The sequence below is a fragment of the Puma concolor genome, chromosome E3 (genome assembly GCF_028749965.1).
Source record: "Puma concolor isolate L17-30 chromosome E3, mPumCon1.1.hap2, whole genome shotgun sequence".
NCBI lineage: Eukaryota > Metazoa > Chordata > Mammalia > Carnivora > Felidae > Puma > Puma concolor.
The window spans coordinates 19747009-19769507 of NC_141682.1; the positions used below are offsets into that span (position 1 = coordinate 19747009).

At 46.7% G+C, this 22499-nt stretch overlaps 1 protein-coding gene across 1 annotated transcript; it reads left to right on the plus strand.

Annotated features, from left to right (window-relative positions):
- Positions 1 to 1303: 1303 nt before the first annotated feature.
- On the plus strand, positions 1304 to 22171 carry LOC112857116 (eukaryotic translation initiation factor 3 subunit C). The gene is made up of 21 exons (XM_025920409.2): positions 1304 to 1395; positions 1531 to 1669; positions 3179 to 3244; positions 3347 to 3536; positions 3928 to 4053; positions 4225 to 4279; positions 4398 to 4507; positions 4911 to 5038; positions 12506 to 12665; positions 12789 to 12892; positions 13334 to 13475; positions 13670 to 13795; positions 13929 to 14022; positions 14749 to 14939; positions 15152 to 15376; positions 18831 to 19194; positions 21141 to 21300; positions 21395 to 21460; positions 21551 to 21638; positions 21754 to 21916; positions 22004 to 22171. The coding sequence occupies exons 2-21, from the start codon at positions 1569 to 1571 to the stop codon at positions 22084 to 22086; spliced, it is 2742 nt and encodes a 913-aa protein (XP_025776194.1). The 5' UTR covers positions 1304 to 1395; positions 1531 to 1568; the 3' UTR covers positions 22087 to 22171.
- Positions 22172 to 22499: the final 328 nt, after the last annotated feature.

Here is a 22499-nt window from a genome sequence, read left to right on the forward strand (position 1 = left end):
GAGAGAGGAAGAGAGAGAGAGACAGAGAGAGAGAGGGAGATGGGAAGAACAGAGATGACTGGCCAAGATGTGCAGAGAGGCCCTGCCACATTCTAATCCCAGTATACCAGTCGCTAAATGTGCCCGAGCTTTCCTGTTTCTGGGATTTTCACACTCTTTTCCCTACCCAAAGTGGCCTCCTTCTTTCCCTTCAGTCTGCTGCTAATTCCCACTTTTTTCAGAGGAGCACTGTGCTTTCAATGCTAAACACGGGCCCAGACATGCAGCAAATACTGAATGAATGAAACTACCTTTAAAAATGTAAGACAGTCCCTGTGGTGGTAAAACTCCTGATGATGGTTTCTTCAATCCACCCGGATTTAAATCCACAGGACTAGAAGGACCTGAATGATCTGGTATGGTCCATATCTAAACTATTAATGCCTGATCACTTTGCTGATAGCACACTGACATTCTCTTTACTCCCAGAACCTGGCCTCAGGACGTTTGCACTTGCTGTTTCTCTTTCCTAGAAGAAGAGTTACAAACACTCTTTCCCTGAAAGACCTTCTGCATGGCTTCCTTCTTTTTGTCATTTGGATCTCAACTCAAACGTCACCTCTTCAAAGAGGCCCTGACCTTCCTATCCAAAACAACTTTCCCACCTAACCAGCTACTTTATCTTTATGGTGCTTATTACTATCTGAAATTATGTTTACTTGTTAATTTATGCCACTCCACTAGACTGAGTTCCTTGGGAAGTTAGGGACCATTTCTGTCTTATTCACTGAACACTGCTGGCTCATGATAAATGCTTGATAAATACGTATTTGTGTTATAATGAGTGAATACTAGCTAATTATTACATGCTTATTTTGTACAAGGCACTGCCCTAAATGCTTCACATATACGAAGCCATTTAACTCTCATGCAACCCCATGAGGTAGGTGCTATCATTGTCATTTTACAGTTTGGGGAGAATGAAACACAGAGAGATCAGGAAATTTGCCTAAATTCACACAAAACGGTGGAGCTAGGATTTGAATCCAAAGTCTGATTCGAAGTTTGCTCTAAGCCTAGCTCCAAAACCTAGCAGCTCATCAGTATTACGTGGGCACTTTAAAAAAGTAAACTCCCGGCCCTGAAATTATGATTCCGCAGGAGGTGGGTGAGGATGTATCTGAGTAACAAAACGTGACGACATCGCGCAGTACGCTGTGAGACTCTTGAGGAACGGCCTTGCCTGCCAAGGTGACGTCAGGCCGGTCTCCGCCCCTGAGTGGCGCGAAGACCACTGGGAATTGTAGTCGCCGGTGTAGTTCAGCAGCATCTCCTGGAAGTGACGTAGCGTCCCGCCTTCCCTCTCTTTCCGTTTCCGCTGTGCCGAGTACGCAGTGTGACTCCCGAGTTGCGACGGTGTGTTTTTCTTGGGCCTTGTTCTTTGAGGAGGGGTCGCGGGTCGGGGTACTTGCGGGGACAGTGAGAGGTGGGGGTCTAGAGGTGACGACCCCAGTCCTTTCTTGTGGCCTGTGACTCCGGCTTTTCCCACAGGTTCCGCTGCGCCCGCCGCAGCCTCTCAGCCCGTCGCCATGTCGCGGTTTTTCACCACCGGTTCGGACAGCGAGTCTGAGTCCTCCCTGTCAGGGGAGGAGCTCGTCACCAAACCCGTCGGGGGCAACTACGGCAAACAGTGAGTGGGGGTACTGCGCGGGGGTGACCAGTCGGGGCGTGCGGCGTTCGGCAGGCTCCGCACGGCCGCGTATGTGGGAGAGGTGGGGAGGGGAGGTGGCGAGAGCGAGTTCTCGAGAGTTCGAGGAACCAGAGCAGTAGTGTTGGCGGGACAGCCTTCATGCTTCGGGGTGCTGTGAATTGTGTACCACCCGCCGGGTACAAAGGATAGAGCCAGAGGTTTCCCACTGGCTGGGTCTGTTGCATCAGCTTCCTAACTGGCTTATATGTCCACAGCCTCTGTACCACGTCTCCTCTGCTCGGCATGGGTCTCCGACAAAAGTCGTAGTTATTCTGACCGCTAAAAAACGCTGCTCGCAAAAAGAAATCCAGAATGCTCGTTTGGTATTTCAGAGCTGCTTGATGTGGCTCTGAAGCCCAGCCACCTGGCGTTGTGGGCTGGTTCATAAACATCTATTTAAAGATCTATTATTTTCCTTTTTTTCAGAGGGGGGGGTGTTCTCTTAAATACCCTTTCCCTATCTCTGCGAATTAAAATTCTTTGCGTCTTTTGCAACAGTGGAACGTTGTTTCTCCAACTTCCTTCCCACACGTGTCACCTTCACGATTTTTATATCCCTGTGCGGTTTGAAAACACATACACGTACCCATGTGTACCTACCTGCATGTGATTTTATATTATTGCCGCAATCGGAAAACCAATATGACTTCTAACATAGAAAATAATTGGAAAGGTTAATAAAATGGAAGGAAAAGAATGGAAGTGTGTTGCCAGCTGAATGCTGTCTGTGGTCTTATTAAAGAAAAGCGCTAGAGGGGCGCCTGGGTGGCTCAGTTGGTTGAGCGTCCAACTTCAGCTCAGGTCACGATCTCGTGGTCCGTGAGTTCGAGCCCCGCGTCGGGCTCTGGGCTGATGGCTCAGAGCCTGGAGCCTGCTTCGGATTCTGTGTCTCCCTCTCTCTCTGCCCCTCCCCCGTTCATGCTCTGTCTCTCTCTGTCTCAAAAAAAAATTTTTTTTTTTTAATTAAAAAAAGAAAAAGAAAAGCGCTAGTAATGGAGATGTTAAAGCCATTAGGACTTTAACCTTGCCGTTGGCCTCTCACACTCTGGGAAACATTGCTTTCTGTGATCTAATTCAAATACCACCTTCTTAAAGCCATTTCCTTTCATTCTAGTTGTGGTACCTTTTGTGTGTGTGTGTGTGTGCTTAGTTAGTTGTGTCTTCATGTAATAAGTTTTCTGATCCTGTGAATAAGCACCTTTATTTTTGAGAGGATGGGGATGGTCATTTTTGTAGATGCAACAGTGACAAAAGGGCAGTCTTGAAGTAGGCTTCAATAACGGAGTTATATATGATCAAGTTTTGAAGAGGAAGAGTCAAGGGTGAGTGTGGTATGATGGCTTGAATAATTCCATTTTTTTCTGTCCCCGTCTGAGAAGGGAACTAGAGATCACTTGAAAAGACTGGAGCCAGGAAGGGAAGTTTAGTGATCTCTGTTGTTTCAAACAGGCCATTGTTGCTCAGTGAGGATGAAGAAGATACCAAGAGAGTTGTCCGAAGTGCCAAGGACAAAAGGTGAGGCCAGGGGGAGGCCGGGTGCTGGGGAGTCTCTGCAGCAGTGGTGGCTTTTCTGGTGTTGGTGGGCATGTCCAGTGTGATTTTGGGCTCCCGATCTAGGTTTGAGGAGCTGACCAACCTCATCCGAACCATCCGTAATGCCATGAAGATCCGGGATGTTACCAAGTGCCTGGAAGAGTTTGAGCTCCTGGGGAAAGCATATGGGAAGGCTAAGAGCATCGTGGACAAGGAAGGTGTCCCCCGGTTCTACATCCGCATCCTGGCTGACCTGGAGGACTATCTTAATGAGGTGTGATTCCTGTGGGTAAGGGTGGATCCAGAGGGGATCGTGGTCCTAGGACCTGCTCCTAACCCACTTCCAGGGATCCTGTTGCCTCTTGGTTGTTTGCTGTGTGTACGGTACTTCCTAGAACATAAGAAACGGGGGGATGAAGCGAGGAGAGGGACCTTTTTCGGTCAAGCATCTTAATCGTATTTGTTTTTATGTTGTTTATTTGTGGCTTCTCTTCTTTTGGTGGTAATACACAAAGGATCTGTTTTAAAATAATAACAAATATGGTTGGTAAGTAGTACAGACGGTGTATAGATAGCAAAACTCATAGTGGTGTGCTGAAGCCGGAGTTTAAGAAGATTCTGCTTAGTCACAGCCCCCTCTTCCCCCTTTCTGCCCTCTCCTTTAGCTGTGGGAAGATAAGGAAGGGAAGAAGAAGATGAACAAGAACAACGCCAAGGCCCTGAGCACCCTGCGTCAGAAGATCCGAAAATACAACCGAGATTTTGAGTCCCATATTACAAATTATAAGCAGGTAGGGGTGCTGGAGGCAGACCTTCTGCCCTGTGGGGACGGTGACTCCACGAGTGAGACAAAAGTGTTTGCAAACGGAAGGAATCAGGTCACGACTCTCTGGGGTGAGGGGGTAGGCCGGGGTGGTGCTTGGCAGGCCTCGTGAATTATCCTCTCGTTTCCCTTTGTCAAGAACCCTGAACAGTCTGCAGATGAAGATGCTGAGAAGAATGAGGAGGATTCAGAAGGTGAGAGGGGACCCCCTTACTGCAGGCGGTTAGAGGCCCAGAGCTGGGGCTTCCCTCGGCCTGGCTGCTTCGCTGCCCTCAGCTTTGCTCTTGACCATCCGGCTCTCTCTGCCACCAGCCTCTTCGGATGAGGATGAGGATGAGGATGGAGTCAGCGCTGCAGCTTTCCTGAAGAAGAAACCAGAAGCCCCTTCTGGAGACAGTCGCAAGTTCCTCAAAAAAATGGAGGTAAGAGCCAGGGTGAGACTACGAAGGGTGATTTGCCTCCTGTGGACCGTTCTTGGGTTTTTGGGGAGAAGACTCCCAGAACCCTAGGGCTGGGAGGGGTGGGGTTAGTAGAGTCCGGTTTGGGAACAGGCTTCCCCTTGGATTAGAGCACTGAGCGACCTGGGACAAAGAGAACAGAATAGATTCGGGGCCCAGCTCTGCCCCTGGGGAGCTGTGTGTCCCTGGAGCAAGCCAGCCCTTCGCTCTGGGCCTTGGCGGTCCAGTCCAGCTCCTAATATGCCGATTCACAAATGACCACTCGTGTTCTGCTCCTGAGAGACTCTGGAACGTGTGTCAGCTGGCAGAGCGGGTCGGCCAGTCGGCCTCCTCATCTTCTTCCTGCCGATTCTCTTGTTTCTGTAAGGATGAAGATGAGGACTCGGAAGATTCAGAGGATGATGAAGATTGGGACACGGGTTCCACATCTTCTGATTCAGACTCAGAAGAGGAAGAAGGAAAACAGACCGTGCTGGCCTCAAGATTCCTTAAGAAGTAAGAAAAGTAGTGGTGCTTCAGGCGACAGTGGGGAGGGTGGGAAAGCCTGGCGTCATCTTGAAGGCTGTTGCTTTCTCCACAGAATCCTTGCGGGTTGTTCAGGCCAGCGGGGGGACCTCGGGATCAAGTATGTTGGGTGGCTAAGGGCACAAAGCTAATGTGTCTCACGAGATTGAGGATGGGATTTGAAAGCCCCGGAGGCAAATATTTAACCGGGACATGACTCCCTGCGTGTGGACTGAGTGTGAATCTCTTTCTGGCACCAGCCAGCCATGCCTGCGATACTGGACAAGCTCCTTAACCTTTCCAGGTTTTCTCATCTAAAATGAGGGTTACTTGACCCTGCCTCCAAGGGTAGCTAAGAACGATGACATAGGGAAGTGGCTGAGCCTGGGGCCAGCACACGGCACTGCCACTCTGACCCCTCTCCCTGAGAACGTCATAGTGTGTAAAACAGAGACCGCAGCAAGTCTTCCTGAACTTGGCCGGGACCGTCTTGGAATGGGGAAGGAGTCTGGTTTGGATTCTGGTTCCAGCCCTTAGTCCTGTGGTAGCTGTCAACTTTGCTACGTCACTGAACCTCCATAGGCTTCTGTTTATTCCTCTGAGGTCAAGGTGAAGAGCTGCCCCTGTGCACCTGGCAGTGTGGAGCTTACTGGTAACAGTGTTGCTTTCCTATAGGAACTGTTGCTGTTCTTGGGATTTGTTCTGCTTTCAGAAGTTAGGGTTGTGTTGCTTTAGGAGGTAGTGAGTTCCCTGACACTATAGAGGACCAGGCACAGGCTAGTCTGGGAAGCATTTTTTATTCTGTGCTCCCCTTGACCGGTCAAGTCCAGTGAACATGTATATCTGATACGCGTTTACGCACAACACTTCTGACACCATACGTGTGGGGTTTTTTTTTCTTCACACCTTCCACTTTCTCCAACTGTCCGGACACCAGCGTGGTGTTCAGCATGCAGTTCGGTTCTGAAACTACCCAGAGTCAACTGCAGACCCCACAAGACTGCTCCCATCTCAGACACCAGTGGCAAGTCCAAGTTTGGCTCCTGGACTTCTGACCAACCAGCTGTAAGTTCAGAGTTTCCACAACCCCCTCCTCAGTTGAGAATTTGCTAGAACAGCCCAAAGAACTTGGGAAAGCACTTTACCTGCTATTGCCCATTTATTTTAGAGGGGACAACTCAGGAACAGCCAGTTGGAAGAGATGCGTAGGGCAGAGTATGGGAGAGCAGGCACAGAGCTCCCGTTCCCTCTGGGTGCCCCTCGTTCCTGGTACCTTGATACATTCACCAACCAGGGAGCTTTCTAGACTTCATCACTTAGGGATTTTGGTGGAGGTTTCATTACCTTAGCATGATGGATTAAGTCATTGATGTCAGTCTCTCCAGCCCTTCTTCCCATCTTAGTGGTCATGGTGGGGCTGAACATTCCAAAACCCCAATCATGCCGTCATCTTTCTGGCAACCAGCCCCCCTCCCTTTCCCTGGGCAACCACTGATTTGCTTTCTATCCCTAGAAAAGTTCGCGTTTTCTAGACTTTTACATAAATGGAATCACAGTATGTTACTTGATTGGGAGGGATTTGGCTTCTTTCACTCAGAATAATTATTTTGAGATTAAATTCATTCTTTTACTTCTCACTTTTTTCCTACTTTTTAACCCATTTCTAGATTGTCTTTTTTCTTCTCAGTTTGTTTCTCTACTGGCTTGGGAGTTACATCCTATCCTTTTGGAGATTACCCTTGATGCATATTTTTTTAAACATGAAATTTTATTTTGTATACCTAGCCCAAAAAACACCTAAAATTAGATTTAGTTAAAATTCCAGTTGACAGAGGTCGGGTTAACTATAGGATCCTCAGAGGTCTTTGACATTGAGTTTGACTTCATAATGTCAAAGAATAATCCAGAGACACTGTTTTACTTGTATCACAAGATCAATTAAAAAAGTTTTTTTTCCATTTTTAATGTTTATTTTTGTTTTTGAGAGAGAGAGACAGCACGAGCATAGGAGGGGCAGAGAGAGAGGGAGACACAGAATCCGAAACAGGCTCCAGACTCTGAGCTGTCAGCACAGAGCCCAATGCAGGGCTCGAACCCACAAACTGAGATCGTGACCTAAGCCAAAGTCGGATACTCAACCAACTGAGCCACCCAGGCACCCCACACAAGACCAGTTTTTAAGATTGACTTCCAACCAAGAAAAAGAAAAAGATCTAAATAAGAAAAAGGAACAAGGAGAAAGACAAAAACCACAGATGATATGGAACAGTGAATTCTGATTGCATGTATTTTCTCATTAACTAAGCCAACCAGCATTAGTGTTAGTTGTTAATGGGTTTTCTAGAAGCATGATAGTTTTTCCATAATGTTTGCAGGATCCTTTTTCACCATCTCCATAGTAAGCCAGTCTATATACCCTTTTTCTCAGAATCTCTCAGCTTTGTTTTTTTTTCAATGTCTTAAATTTATTTATTTTGAGAGAAAGAGCATGAGTGCGTGAGAGAGGGGGAGGGACAGAGAGAAAGGGAGAGCAGGCTTCATGCTCAGTGCTCCAGCTCACTCGGGGCTCTGTTGTCACAACTGAGAGATGCTCACCTGAGCCGAAATCAGGAGTTGGACGCTTAACCGACTGAGCCACCCAGTTACCCGTCAGCTTTCGTTTCTCTGATTAAAACAAGCATATAAAGGAATGGATTTAATCTCAAGAGTTTGTCTCTTTTTCATGAGACGTTGTCTCTTCATGTCTAGCGACATTAAGGCACCTGGATATTAGGTAGTGGCTTTGGGCAGAAAATATGAGGACAATCAAAGATCTTATAAGAAACACAAGAGTCTATGTTTTATAAAGAAGCAGCTCTCGGGGCGCCTGGGTGGCGCAGTCGGTTAAGCGTCCGACTTCAGCCAGGTCACGATCTCGCGGTCCGTGAGTTCGAGCCCCGCGTCGGGCTCTGGGCTGATGGCTCAGAGCCTGGAGCCTGTTTCCGATTCTGTGTCTCCCTCTCTCTCTGCCCCTCCCCCGTTCATGCTCTGTCTCTCTCTGTCCCAAAAATAAATAAACGTTGAAAAAAAAAAATTTTTTTTTAAAGAAAAAAAAAGAAGCTCTGAATTTTTTTTTTTAAGTTTGGGGGTGGGGGGGCAGAGAGAGAATTCAAGCAGACTGCACTTTCAGCACCAAGCCTGACATGGGGCTCAAACCCATGAATCATGAGATCGTGACCTGAGCCAAAATGACGCTTAGGGGCGCCTGGGTGGCTCAGTCGGTTGAGCGTCCGACTTCGGCTGAGGTCATGATCTCACAGCTCGTGAGTTCGAGCCCCATGTCGGGCTCTGTGCTGACAGCTCACAGCCTGGAGCCTGCTTCTGCTTCTGTGTCTCCCTCTCTCTGCCCCTAACCCACTCACATTCTGTCTCTGTCTCTCTCAAAAATAAGTAAACATTTAAAAAAAAAATTTTTTTCAAAATGACGTTTAATGGACTGAGCTACCCAGGCACCCCAGTTTAGTGAACTTTTTCTTTTTAATATTTATTTTAAGAGAGCATGTACACTCTTGCATGTGTGAGTGGGGCAGGGGGGGAGAGAGAATCCCAAGCAGACTCCACACTTAGTGTGGAGCCCATGCGGGGCTTGATCTTACGACCACAAGGTCATGACCTGAGCTGATACCAAGAGTCAGATGTTTAACCAACTGAGCCATCCAGGTGTCCCCCAGTATAGTGAACTTTTAAAATCAAATACCTTTTTTCTTTTTTTTTCTTTTTTCCTCATGTCGCTTCTTTTCTTTTTCTATTATTTATTTTCTGAGAGCACGTGAGACGGGGAAGGGGTGGGGAGAGAGAGAGAAAGAATGCATCCCAAGCAGGCTCCATGCTTAGCATGGGGCTGGATGCAGGACTCGATCACTCAATCCTGGGATCATGACCTGAGCTAAAATCAAGAGTTGGACGCTGAACCGACTGAATCACCCAGGCGCCCCACAAGTGGCTTTTTCCTTTCTTTCTTTTTCTTTCTTTCTCTTTCTCTTTCTCTTTTTCTTTTTCCTTCCTTCCTTCCTTCCTTCCTTCCTTCCTTCCTTCCTTCCTTCCTTCCTTCCATTATTTTTGAGAGACAGACCAAGCACGAGTGGGGGAGGGCCAGAGAGACAGAGAATCACAGACAGAGACACAGAATCCAAAGCAGGCTCCAGGCTCTGAGCTGTCAGCACAGAGCCTGATGTGGGTCTCAAACCCACAAACTGTGAGATCATGACCTGAGCCAAAGTTGGGCGCTCAACCAACTGAGCCAACCAGGCGCCCTTGCTTTTCTCTTAATTATTTTTCAGAGTATTTGTCCAGGTACAATAAGATGTTATTCATTGCACGTTTTTATTATAGTCTTGACTTTATTATGGTATTTATTTAGGGTTAATTAATTCTTAGCTAAGGAAATTAACATGAGGTTGGGGCTAAAATGTGTATTTAGGGGCGCCTGGGTGGCGCAGTCGGTTAAGCGTCCGACTTCAGCCAGGTCACGATCTCGCGGTCCGTGAGTTCGAGCCCCGCGTCGGGCTCTGGGCTGGTGGCTCGGAGCCTGGAGCCTGTTTCCGATTCTGTGTCTCCCTCTCTCTCTGCCCCTCCCCCGTTCATGCTCTGTCTCTCTCTGTCCCAAAAATAAATAAAAAAAAAAACGTTGAAAAAAAAAATTTAAAAAAAAAATAAAATGTGTATTTAATTTGCTGTATGGACCACGTTAGAGGTAAATGACAGATTATACAGTAATGTTTCTGAATTTATAATTGGGGTAGGAATTCTTAAGTACAGACTAATGAAATCTAATGTCTTAAATCCCTTCTGATAAATTGCCAAGTTAGACTTTTTTTTTTCCATTCATTCCACAAATATTTATTGACTACCTGCCATGTTAGATGTATTGGTTCACAACAACCTTGGGAGTTCTGAGGGTGAAATCTGAAACCAGTCTCTGTACATGGAGGACAGGGAAAGACCAAGGAAAGAGGCAGATGATTCCAGGTTGGTATGTGGCAGGTTTAATAAGCAAAGGGACTCATATACAAGACTTCTCTTGGGAGGCTACGAGACTACTTTTATCTCCGCACCCGCCCACCTGAATCATAAAAGTATAGATAGAGGTCTTAACGTGATAGTGTCACATATACAGTCCAGATGGTCTTAACACATCACTCACAAGGTTGCATTCTGGAAACGGCCCCCACAGTGGGAATGGTGGGCAGAATGTACGTTGCAAGGACAGGGGAGAGGGTAAGGAGCCTCCTGTTGCCTGTGTCCAGCTCAAGGGTAAACTGGTAGTCTTATCCTTTTGATGACCTTCCAACAGTGAGCTATCAAGATTTTTTTGAAATTTAGATAATACTTAATTGTCAAAAGGTTAGCAGTGGAGAAAAAAGGCAAAAAAGATTAATATATCTTTAGTCTTGGGGCACCTGGGTGGCTCAGTCAGTTAAGTGTCCGACTTTGGCTCAGGTCATGATCTCGTGGTTTGTGAGTTCAAGCCCCGCATCAGGCTTTCTGCTCTCAGGACAGAGTCTGCTTCAGATCCTGTCTCTCTCTCTCAAAAATAATAAACATTAAAACAAACAAACACATCTTTAGTCTCTTGGCCGTGTGTTTAAGTAGAAGTGTATTTGGTGATGCTCTTTTGCAACAGTAGCTTGTCTCTGTTGGATGTATAACTGAGAACATAAGCATTAGTTTTTTGGTAATTTCTAATAACATGTGAATATACCAATGTGTTATCTGTCATAGTAGAGAGGTCAAGCCAAGTTTTAGTCTTTCAGTTAGAATTTCGTAGGGTGAGAAGGGGTGCCTGGTTGGCTCAATCGGAGTGTGCCACTGTTGACCTGAGGGTTGTGAGTTTGAGCCCCATGTTGGGTGTAGAGATTACTTAAAAATAAAATCTTAAAAAAATTTTTTTTTTCATAGGTTAAGAGTTCGTTGTGTTTTTGAAGTATAAATCCCAACACCCTCAGGGTTAGGAGTAAAACTTTAGGCTGAGAAAGATGAAGGTCTTTGGAAGTTTAAGCTGCATTGGTTTTTAAATAGCATTAGGTTTTTTGATCTTCTCAGAACTTTAGAGTTGATATGACCAAGAGATTTCAGTTTAATGAACATACTTTGCATGTTTGCAAAGTATTTTACCTATAAAGTGAGCTTTATCATTAGTATGGCAGTAGTATGGAGAGAAAACAAACAAGCTGTTAAGAGTTCTGGCGTACGTCCTTTGGCAAGGGGAAAAGTTTAATCCAGCTGGCAAGTGTATAAACTATTTCTAAAATATATTCAGACCTTTTAAACAATTCAAATGAAATTTATTTTTATTTTTTATTAATTTTTTTAATGTTTATTTTTGAGAGAGGGCAAGTGGGGGAGGGGCAGAGAGAGGGGGACAGAGGATCCCAAGCAGGCTCTGCACTGACACCAGCAAGCCTGATACAGAGATGAAACTCATGAACCTCGAGATCATGACCTGAGCCGAAGTTGGACACTCAGTCGACTAAGCCACCCAGGTACCCCACAGGTACCCCAAAATTTATTTTTAGATGTCTAAATGGCAGTTGATGGGGTGCCTGGATGGCTCAGTTGGTTGAAAATCCGACTGTTAATTTCAGCGCAGGTCACGATCCTAGGGTTGTAGGATCAAGCCCCGTATTGGCGTGGAGCCTGCTTAAGATTCTCTCTCTCCTTCTGCTCCTTTCCCCTGCTTATGTGCCCTCTCTGTCGATAATTTGACTATCTTTTGAGACTGGAAAGATTTTTTTGTTAGTATCTATGTAAAGTTTGTGATAACTTTTCTCTGATTTGGGGTTTGTATTTCATTAGATAAGTATTAAAACCTGGAGATGGTTTCAGACACCAAGTGGCTTAAGACCACTTTGGGGTAGCCACTGATCTTTTTCACTTTTGTGGGAGAATTTTCTTGTCTTACACTATTGTTTTTTAAATTCAGAACTTAGGTTAATTGTCATAAGCAGGGAGCAGACAGTCTAGGAACAGCAGTTTTTTTACATTAAGTTCAAACTGATTAGTTGGTGGCTGGTGAAAAGATCAGTCTGGATAGAGCAACTAGTATTAAAAGACAACTACATAGCTTATCAATATAGGTTTTTCTGGAAAACCTGAGAGGTTAGCTATGGGACAACATGGCAGGCTGCTTTTGTGTCTCCCACGGCTGGGTGGACCCCTCTACCTCATTAGACCAGGCCACACTGTTTCCGCCATAAGAGTTTCTTAGTGGGTGTGATATGGTGACAGACCTTGGTAAGTGGCCTGTCAAGTTCACAAGCTTGATAGTCCTTGCTTTGGTTATGGTTAACTCAAGCTCATTCTCACAGATTGTAACTTGAACCCAGGGCTGGATGGAGGGAAAGGGGAAGTTCATGGGAAGAAGCAGCCTCAGAGGTGGACTGGGACTAATCTTTCACCTTCTCCCATGTCTCCTGGCAGGGCCCCTACCACCGAGGAGGACAAGAAGGCGGCCGAGAAGAAACGAGAGGACAAAGCCAAGAAGAAGCACGATAGGAAATCTAAGCGCCTGGATGAGGAGGAGGAGGACAATGACGGCGGAGAGTGGGAAAGGGTCCGGGGGGGTGTGCCCCTTGTTAAGGTGAGGACGGTAGTATCAAGATGAATTGGGAAATGGTTTGGTAGAGCATACAGCTGTCTCCCCGCCCCACTCAGGGCTTGGGAGAAAAGTTAGGGCAAGAATGATGGGACATGTGTTGCCTAGGAGAAACCAAAAATGTTTGCCAAGGGAACTGAGATCACCCATGCTGTTGTCATCAAGAAACTGAATGAGATCCTACAGGCACGAGGCAAGAAGGGAACTGATCGGTAAGATTCACGGGCCTGGACTGGGAATGCTCTTTTTCTTTTAAGACACAGGTAGAGATTAGTGGGGAAATAGTGCTGTTTTGGGAAGATCTGTATGTGGCTATAGTTGAAGGAATGGTATATGTGGAACTTACCGGTCCATTTTCTGCTATTGACTCTCTCTTTGATCTTAAACCAGTCAACCTTTTGGGATTGTTTGCTCATCTGTAAAACGGAAATGATGCTCTCTTTAGTTATTTGGTGCCTAAAGAGGATGGCGGATTGTTAGTGTTATTGCTGCTTCTGTTTGGAATTTATAAAGGAGAAGCAAGGACGCGGGTGGTGAGGTTAGGGGGTTAGTGGGAATGACACTGCCTTGCTTGTTGGCAGAGGGCACATTGCGTGACAGGAGGAGGGTTTTGATTTGTCTCCAATGCCTCCCCCACCTGTGCTCCCCTCCAGTGCAGCCCAGATTGAGCTGCTACAGCTGCTCGTTCAGATTGCATCTGAAAACAACCTGGGAGAGGGTGTCATAGTCAAGATCAAGTTCAATATCATCGCCTCTCTCTATGACTACAACCCAAACCTGGCCACGTACATGAAGGTGAGGGCAATGAAGAACCATCACAGAGCTGAGCTGGTGGGTTGGGGGTGTGGGGTGCCTAGTGTCTTAAAACTCGAGGGCTGTTGAAGCAGTCTTGGTAGTTGAAGGCCCCGTGGATTCCTGGTGAAGGAGCTCTTGGGAGGCCTCCATTTCTTCCACCTTCACACCTCTGACTGCCGTCTGATCTCTTGCAGCCTGAGATGTGGCAGAAGTGCCTAGACTGCATCAATGAGCTCATGGACATCCTGTTTGCAAACCCCAACATCTTTGTTGGAGAGAACATTCTGGAAGAGAGTGAGAACCTGCACAATGTTGACCAGGTAAAGAGAGAAATTGGAGGCTAATTGGAGGTGTATGTTTTTTCCTTGGGAAGGCTCAGTGGAGACAGGAGGGTTGAAGTCTGGCACTGAGATCTGGGCTAATTTATTTGCTCCTCCTCTACCTCCTTTTCAGCCACTGCGTGTCCGTGGCTGTATCCTAACCCTGGTGGAACGAATGGATGAAGAATTTACCAAAATAATGCAAAATACTGATCCTCACTCCCAAGGTGAGCCTGTGCAAGCGTGGGCATCAGTTAGAGGAAAGATGTAGGGAATAAACAAAGGATTATATTAGCAGAGTGTCTAGGGAGCCAGCCCTTACTTAGCCCAGCATTCACACACATGACCTGGGAAGATGCTAGGCCCCACCCCCATCACTTCTGATTCAGTAGATCTGGGGAAGGGGCTCCAAATTTTGCATTTCTTACATGTTCCCAGGTGATGCTGCTGTCTGGGGACTACACTTTGAAAATCCTTGGGGTCTTGCCTCAGTTCACTTTGCTTAGCTTGGATCCAGAGGCATTTGGGTTGGGGGAAATACAGGACACTTACTCCGTGAAATTGGAGTGTGCCCACATGTCCCCTGGGTCAGGCGTGTAGTGATGAACAAGTCAGCCAGAGGCCTTTCAGGCGCATGGAGCTTACATTTTGGTGCTGGAGAAAGGAGAAAGCCATTTCAGTAAGTAAATAAATGAGACAGTTCTAGATCATGGCTGGAGAAGGTGACAGAAAACAGGGGCCGTCAGCATGGGGAGAGGTTCATCGGAAGAGCACACCTGACGGGAATGGAAAGCGACTTTGGTGTGTCCAGGGAGGGGATGCTGTTTTCAGGGCACCGTGAGGAGACTTTGCTGATGGGCGCAGAAACCACATAGAGCTAACTGGGTTGGTCGGGGACACACGATTAGGAAAGGCGGGTGCCTGGCTGAGATGAGGGACGCCCTCCTTTCCAGAGTACGTGGAGCACCTGAAGGATGAGGCGCAGGTGTGTGCCATCATTGAGCGCGTGCAGCGCTACCTGGAGGAGAAGGGCACCACTGAGGAGATCTGTCGCATCTATCTGAGGCGCATCCTCCACACCTACTACAAGTTTGACTACAAGGCCCATCAGCGGCAGCTTACCCCCCCTGAGGGCTCCTCGAAGGTGAGTCTTAGCAGCCAAGTCACAGCGGGACGGAAGTGCCTGTCAGGACTTCCTGGCAGATCTGTTCCCTGGGAATTCTCTGGGGTGGAGCAGGGAGGGAGACTTGGAGGGACTAGACGGAGGCTGCACAGTGTCTCACCTTTGATCGCGGAGGCCTGAGCCATTGTCTCTACGGTGCTTTTCTTTCAACAACATCCCACCCCTCCCCCCAGTCTGAGCAAGACCAGGCAGAAAACGAGGGCGAGGACTCCGCTGTGCTGATGGAGAGGCTGTGCAAGTACATCTACGCCAAGGACCGCACAGACCGTATCCGCACGTGCGCCATCCTCTGCCATATCTACCACCACGCTCTGCACTCCCGCTGGTACCAGGCCCGCGACCTCATGCTCATGAGCCACCTACAGGACAACATTCAGCATGCGGATCCGCCAGTACAGGTAGGATGGGAAAGAGGCGCTCTGGCCCCGGTGGCAAAGAGAAGACCAGGCCAGGCCCCTGTCTGGAGGCAGAATGGCTCGGCCAGGTTAGTCACCTCTCTGGCTGGTGAAGACGTGAGCGGGCGCTTGGTCCTTCCCAGATGCCAGCATTCTCTGATCCCCCTGCACATTAGCATATTGTTTCCTATTCTGACACCACTGGAGTCCTCTGGGATGGAGCTTTGGGTTCAGCTAACATTTTTCATCCCTACTGCATGTCTAGTTCAGAGCATTAGGAGAGCTCTTATTTTAATAGGAGAACGGTAGCAAGTTGTTAAACTGAGGAAAGACGGGACCCAGATGCAGGGTGATGTGTTAGGACCTCTATGCGTGTGGCAGTAGTGGGGAACGTTTTCACATAGGAGTGCGGTTTCATCTAGGTGCAGATCCTGTAAGTGCGTATTTGAAACAGTGAAGCAGTATTGACGTGGTGAGTCCATGGTGAACCCGAGCGGTGGCGGTTTTTAAACAGCGCTTCCATTTGTTCTCTTTTATTCCAGCGTATGAATTTATCACAAGTTCTTGATGTGTTTTCTTCTTGGTAGATGCCTCGTCTGTTTCCAGTATGGGGCTATTATAAAGAAGCTGTTATGAGCATTTATAAGCCTTTGTGTGGTTGTATGTTTTCTCCTGGGTAAATGGTTAAGAGTAGAATTGCTGGGTGCTAGTTTAGGTGTGTGTCCAGTCATTAGAAACCCAAAAGTGCCGACGCCACTTTACACTCCTGCCGTAATGTGTGGATATTATAGTCCTTGACGATATTTGGCATTTTCAGTCTTAATATAAGCCACGTTGGTCGTTATGTGGTAGTATCTCATTATGGCACTGAATTGTATCTCCCTCAAAACCTGAAGTTGAGTACTTTTTCATGTTTATTGGTTCTTTGTCTTTTTTTTTTTTTTAACTTTTGTTTATGTTTGAGAGAGAGTGTGCACGCGCGCATGCAAGAAGGGGTTGGGGACAGAGAGAGAGGGAGACAGAGGATTCAAAGTAGGCTCTGCTCTGACAGCACAGAACCCGAAGCAGGAGTCAATTCAAACCATGAGATCATGACCTGAGCCAAAGTCGGACGCTTAACCGACTGAGCCACCCTGGTGCCCCTCTTTATGTCTCTTCTTTTGTGAAATGTCTGGTCACCCCTCCCCTATCCTCCATTTTGAAGATTGGATTGTTCCATTTTTTTATTATTGGATACCAGTCCTTTGTCATATAAATGTTTTCCAAATATTTTGTTCCTGTCTGTGGTCTGCCTGTTCATTTTTAACACCATGTCTTGTGGTGTAGTCTAATTTATCAGGGTTTTTTTAATGCTTACTACTTTCGGGAGCCTATCTAATGAAATCTTTGCAGTTCATGAAGATACTTTTTTTTTTTTAAGTTCTTAAAAGTCTTAGCTTTCACGTTTAGATCTATGATTTTGATATATGGTATGAAGTTAGTATATTTTTGTTTTGTTTCCTTCATTCATCTCTGTCCTTAGGCAAGTCCCACAGTGTTTTGATTCCTCTGCCTGTAGAGTAAGTCTCCCAAGTCAGGTAGTAAGAGTCTTCCCACTTTGTTCTTTTTTAAGATGCTTTGAGTATTCTGTGACCTTTGCATTTCCACATAAATCTTCAAATTCTCTTGTCAATTTCCACAAAAATGCCTGCTGGAATTTTATGTAAATGAATTTTGAGAGGACTGACATCTTAACAACATCGAACCTTTGGATCTAAACACTTTATCTTTTTGTTTTATTTGTTTCTGCAGTGTTCTGTGGATTTCACTGTACATGCATTACACATCTTCTAAGAAATTATTCCTGAATGTTATGAGTTTCAATGCTGTGTAAATGGACTTGTTTTTTATCTCAGTTTCTAATTGCTAATTAACTACTTGTATATAAAAAAAAAAATTCATTTTTGTATTTTGGCCTTGAATGCATCTGTTGGGCTAAATTCACTTATTTGGTTTAGCATTCAATAGATAATCCTTAAGATTTTCTGCTAAAGCACTCACGTCACGTACATGTAGACAGTTATATTACTATGTCAGTCTTTAGTAGGACTTTCCTTTTTTATTTCTTGCCATGTTGTGGTAACTCAAATTTCCAGTACTTAGTGCTGAGTAGAAGTACTGAGAGCAAGCACCTTGTCTTGCCCCCCAGCCTTAGGGGAGCAGTCAGCATTTTACCACTGAGTGTGATGTTAGCAGTAGCATTTTTGTAGGTACATTTTCTCAGATTGAGGAAGTTTTTTTCTGATTCTAGCTGACCAAGAATTTTTGTCCTAAATAGATGTTGAATTTTGTCCAGAGCTTTTTCTGCATCTGCTGAAATGATGCAATGATTTCTCCTTTATTGTGTTCATAGGGTGAGTAACCATGGTTTTAGATTTTTGTATCAGCTTTTCATTCCAGAGATACATTCCCGTTGATCATGATATATTATGTCATTCATCTATTGCTGCATTTTGTTTGCTAATATTTTTTCAGGCTCTTTGCATCTGTGTTCATGACTGATACTGACCTGTATACTGTTGTTACAATAAAGAGTTTATCTGCCCCCACCCCCAAAAATCTGCACCACCTGAAATCTTCGTCTTAATTAGTGGCAAGTCCATATTTTCAGTTGCCTAGGCCAGAAGCCTCGGAGTCGTTAATTCTTATTTTTCTCTCGTGTGCCACGTCTCATTCCCCAGCCGTTCCTGTTCAGAGTCCATACCTGACCACTCGTTACTTCCATCGCTCCCCTCTGGCCTGAGCCACTGTCATCGTCCTGGTGTCTGCTTCTGCTCTTACTTTCCTTCCCTTCCCTACAGCAGCCAGGGTTAACCTCATTAAGTCAGATTATACCACCTGTTTTCTCAGAACCTTCCCATGGTTTCCCATCTCAACATCCTTAACGTGGCTTCCAGGGCCATGTGCTTGCCTATCCAGTTTATGCTCACATCTTTACTGGCTCGGGCTGAATCACACTCCTTGTTCCTTGAGTGCACCTGGCACAGTTCTTCCATAAAGCCTTTGCATTGACTTTTCCTTTTTTTCTAGAATACTCTTCTCCCAGATATCTGCATGACTTTTTCTGTCAGGTTTCTATTTAAACTTTACCTTCAAAATGAGACCTTCCCTGGTTATCCTATGGAAAAATTGTGAGTTCCTACCACCACCGCCACCACCCAGACTCCCTTCTTAACTCTCTCTTCTGTTTTTCTCCTTGGCATGAGTCACTGTCTGCATGCTGTGGTTATTTTGTCCTCCATACCCTTATCCCTAGAATGTAAGCTCCGTGGAAGGATAGCGAGTTGCGTGTTTTGCTCCCTGTCCCGGCCCACAGCCCGGTGCCCGGCACCAGTGGGTGCTCAATGTAGATTTCTTGAGCAGATGAACAGCTTGCCTCATGGTTGTCACTTCTGAGTGCATTGCCCTTTGTCCCCAGATCCTGTACAACCGCACCATGGTGCAGCTGGGCATATGTGCTTTCCGCCAAGGCCTGACCAAGGACGCCCACAACGCCCTGCTGGACATTCAGTCAAGCGGCCGGGCCAAGGAGCTCCTGGGCCAGGGTCTGCTGCTGCGCAGCCTGCAGGAGCGCAACCAGGAGCAGGAGAAGGTGGAGCGGCGCCGGCAGGTGCCCTTCCACCTGCACATCAACCTGGAGCTGCTGGAGTGCGTGTATCTGGTGTCTGCCATGCTCCTGGAGATCCCTTACATGGCTGCCCACGAGAGTGATGCCCGCCGGCGCATGATCAGCAAGCAGTTCCATCACCAGCTGCGCGTGGGCGAGCGGCAGCCCTTGCTGGGTGAGTGTGGGGCTCTGCGGTGCCACAGACTCCTCTCATTGGGCCGTCGCTTCCCCTTTATTCAGAGGATTACGAGAAGCTAAAGGGAATAACTTTCACCCGAGATGATTCTGTCTGATGGAATGATCTCTCCACGTGTAACCTAGAAGTGTTCCTTTTACTCAATAGTCTCTGCAGTCTCTTGCTGTGGGATACGGTGTCTTAGCTTACAGATTAAGCTCCTTATTTCCTGTCATTCTTCTCTTCAGTCGATGTTTCCCAGCATTATCTTTTTTTTTTTAAGTAGGCTCCACGCCCAGCGTGGAGCCAGTGTGGGGCTTGAATTCATGACCCTCAGATCAAGACCTGAGCTGAGGTCAAGAGTTGGACTCTTAACCATCTGAGCCACCCAAGCACCCCCTCAGCATTATCTTTCTACCAAATTTATGATGTTATGCACCCCCAGTACCTTCCAGAGTTCTTCATTGTCTATGGAATAAAGTCCAGCCTCCTTAACTAAGTTAAACTCTCCATGACCTGACTCCAATGATATTTTTTATTTAACACAAACTTACATAGTACCTTTTTTCTGCCTGGCACTGTTTTAAGTGTTTTCCAAATAACGATACTGTTTTATAAATAATACACTTAATTGTCATTAGTAATAACTGTGTGATATGGGTACCATTATTAACTTCTTGTTTCCTGAGGCATGGGGGTTAAGTGACTTAACCCAAGTCTTGGTTGGTTAACCAAGTTAACCCAAGGTTAACACAGCTGATATGTGTCTCTCTAATCTTTCTTTTTTTCTCGTTTTTCCTTTTGTGCACATTATTTTCTACCAACCCAACTAGACCTTTGGCATTTGAAAATCTAACATTGGCTCCTTTGATCACTTGAAGGTCTGATCGATCAGTCCAGGGATTGAATGGGATGTGATTTCACTGGGAAAGGAATGGTGCCCTTCTGGTGGGGTTGGTGCCTGAAGGACTTGGTGAGGGACCAAGCTTACTGTCCACAGCCACATCCCCTCAGTTCTGTCTTCTACTGGTTGTGTTAACTGCAGGTGCCCCTTTTACAAATTTTGTCTGCCTTGTGTAGTGAAACTTTGTTTTCTTTTAATTGGAAAATTTATAGTGAAAGTCTGTTTCCAGCATCACTTATGGCTCTCTGGTTCACTACAGTCCCTGCCTCTCTATTACTGTCTAAAACCAAAAGGCGGTTTCTATCTCCGCTCTGCACTACTGTTCGTTTTGTAGAGAAATACTCTTTGAACCTCTAACTTTGCCTCTTTTAAAAGTCACAGGGTAGAAGCTGACCAGAAGTGTGTTCTCTTAGCCTTATTCATACATTTCTCTTTGGGGCTGATCTATTATACCTTTGAGAGCTTGCTGTCTGTTCCAGGTTCTGCCATGTTCATGTTTCTTCATACCTACCATCCATTTCCAGTCCTAAGAGTTTTTGCACTTGCCTGTCAACTCGGAATTCCTGTGACTCTTGTTTGCCACGTTTTCTCTTCCTGGCTTGTCTTTAAGGAAAAATTAGCTGAACAGTGTGATATACAGATCTGTTCAAAATCATGAAGGTAGTATAAGAAGGAATGAAGTTTGGTAACTGTTTTTCCAGCTGAGATATTAGAAATTGTTTTAGGTCAAAAAACCTCCTAAGAACCTGATGAAAGCTGGGGACCTTTCCCTGGGAAGATATACATGAGGATAGGCGCAACAATTTGCCAACATTTTCAAGGCACTCACCAGTCCTGACGCGTGTCATAAACTGATTTAGTCCAAATAAACGTATTCTGATGTTAAGTGATTTCTGCAATCACACGGCTATTTAATGGGGAGCTGGGAGAGTCCCAGTCTGGTTGTTTGCTCTCTTGTCCAGTGTTCCTCCTTGAATAGTGCCCAAGGTGGGAGCTATGTTGCCAAGCTTCCCTAAGCCCTGCCCCATTCCCAACCTTTCAGGTCCCCCTGAGTCAATGAGGGAACATGTGGTGGCTGCCTCCAAAGCTATGAAGATGGGCGACTGGAAGACCTGCCACAGTTTCATCATCAATGAAAAGATGAATGGCAAAGTGTGGGACCTTTTTCCTGAGGCTGACAAAGTCCGAACCATGCTGGTTAGGTGAGCGGAAAGGAAGGCCATGGTGGGTGGGGAAGACAAGACTGGTTGGTCTCCTTTAGTGGAGATGTTCCCCCTTTTTCCCTTCTCCCCACAGGAAGATCCAGGAAGAGTCACTGCGGACCTACCTCTTCACCTACAGCAGTGTCTATGACTCCATCAGGTAGGATGGGCCCCGAGGAGGTACAGGGGGCCCAGCTTTCGTAGTCAAAGCTCCTAATTGCTCCCTGCTTCCTGCCTTGCTTCTCCACAGCATGGAGACCTTGTCTGACATGTTTGAACTGGACCTGCCCACCGTGCACTCCATCATCAGCAAGATGATCATTAACGAGGAGTTGATGGTAAGGGCCAGGGTGATAAATGGGCAGGCAGGTGGAGTCATGGGGAGTTCCAGTGGAGATCTCCAGTCAGCTTGGAGACCTGTGTCGTGTCCGTTCTCTCTCTCCCTCCCATCAGGCCTCCCTGGACCAGCCGACGCAGACCGTGGTGATGCATCGCACCGAGCCCACCGCCCAACAGAACCTGGCTCTGCAGCTGGCCGAGAAGCTGGGCAGCCTGGTGGAAAATAATGAGCGGGTGTTTGACCACAAGCAGGGGACCTACGGTGGCTATTTCCGAGGTAAGTGGTTCTGTTTCTCTGCTCTCCCAGGGTGCTGGTCCCCTTCCTGCCTCTTCACTGTCATTCACCTCCTCCCCCGTGCTGCAGACCAGAAGGACGGCTACCGCAAAAACGAGGGCTACATGCGCCGGGGTGGCTACCGCCAGCAGCAGTCTCAGACAGCCTACTGATCACTTCCTCTGTTCCTGTGGCCTCACCCATTCAACCCCGAAGTCCTCAACCACACTCTGACTTATTAAAGTTCTGTTTCGAGTTGTTACGGTTCCTGTTGTCTGCGTGTCGCCACAGAGGTGGGTTGGACATGTTCATTTGCTAATTGTATTTCTGCGCCTTCCGCCACATAATAGGCATGAGGCTCAGGACGCAGAGTTGCTGACTTCAGAGCTTGCTGCTCTTTGACGTTTGACAGAAAGTTGTAATAACGTGTGAGAAGTTCCTTTTTTTTTTTAACGTTTGTTTATTTTTGAGAGCGAGAGAGAGCACGAGCGGGAGGGGCAGAGAGAGGGGGACACAGAATCGGAAGCAGGCTCCAGGCTCTGAGCTGTCAGCACAGAGCCCAACGCGGGGCTTGAACCCACGAACC

Coding starts and splice junctions, on each gene's coding strand:
- LOC112857116 (XM_025920409.2), top strand. CDS start 1,569: ATGTCGCGGTTTTTCACCACCGGTTCGGACAGCGAGTCTGAGTCCTCC. Junction 3,245..3,346: donor CGAAGTGCCAAGGACAAAAG/GTGAGGCCAGGG, acceptor CTCCCGATCTAG/GTTTGAGGAGCTGACCAACC. Junction 21,917..22,003: donor CTACGGTGGCTATTTCCGAG/GTAAGTGGTTCT, acceptor CCCGTGCTGCAG/ACCAGAAGGACGGCTACCGC.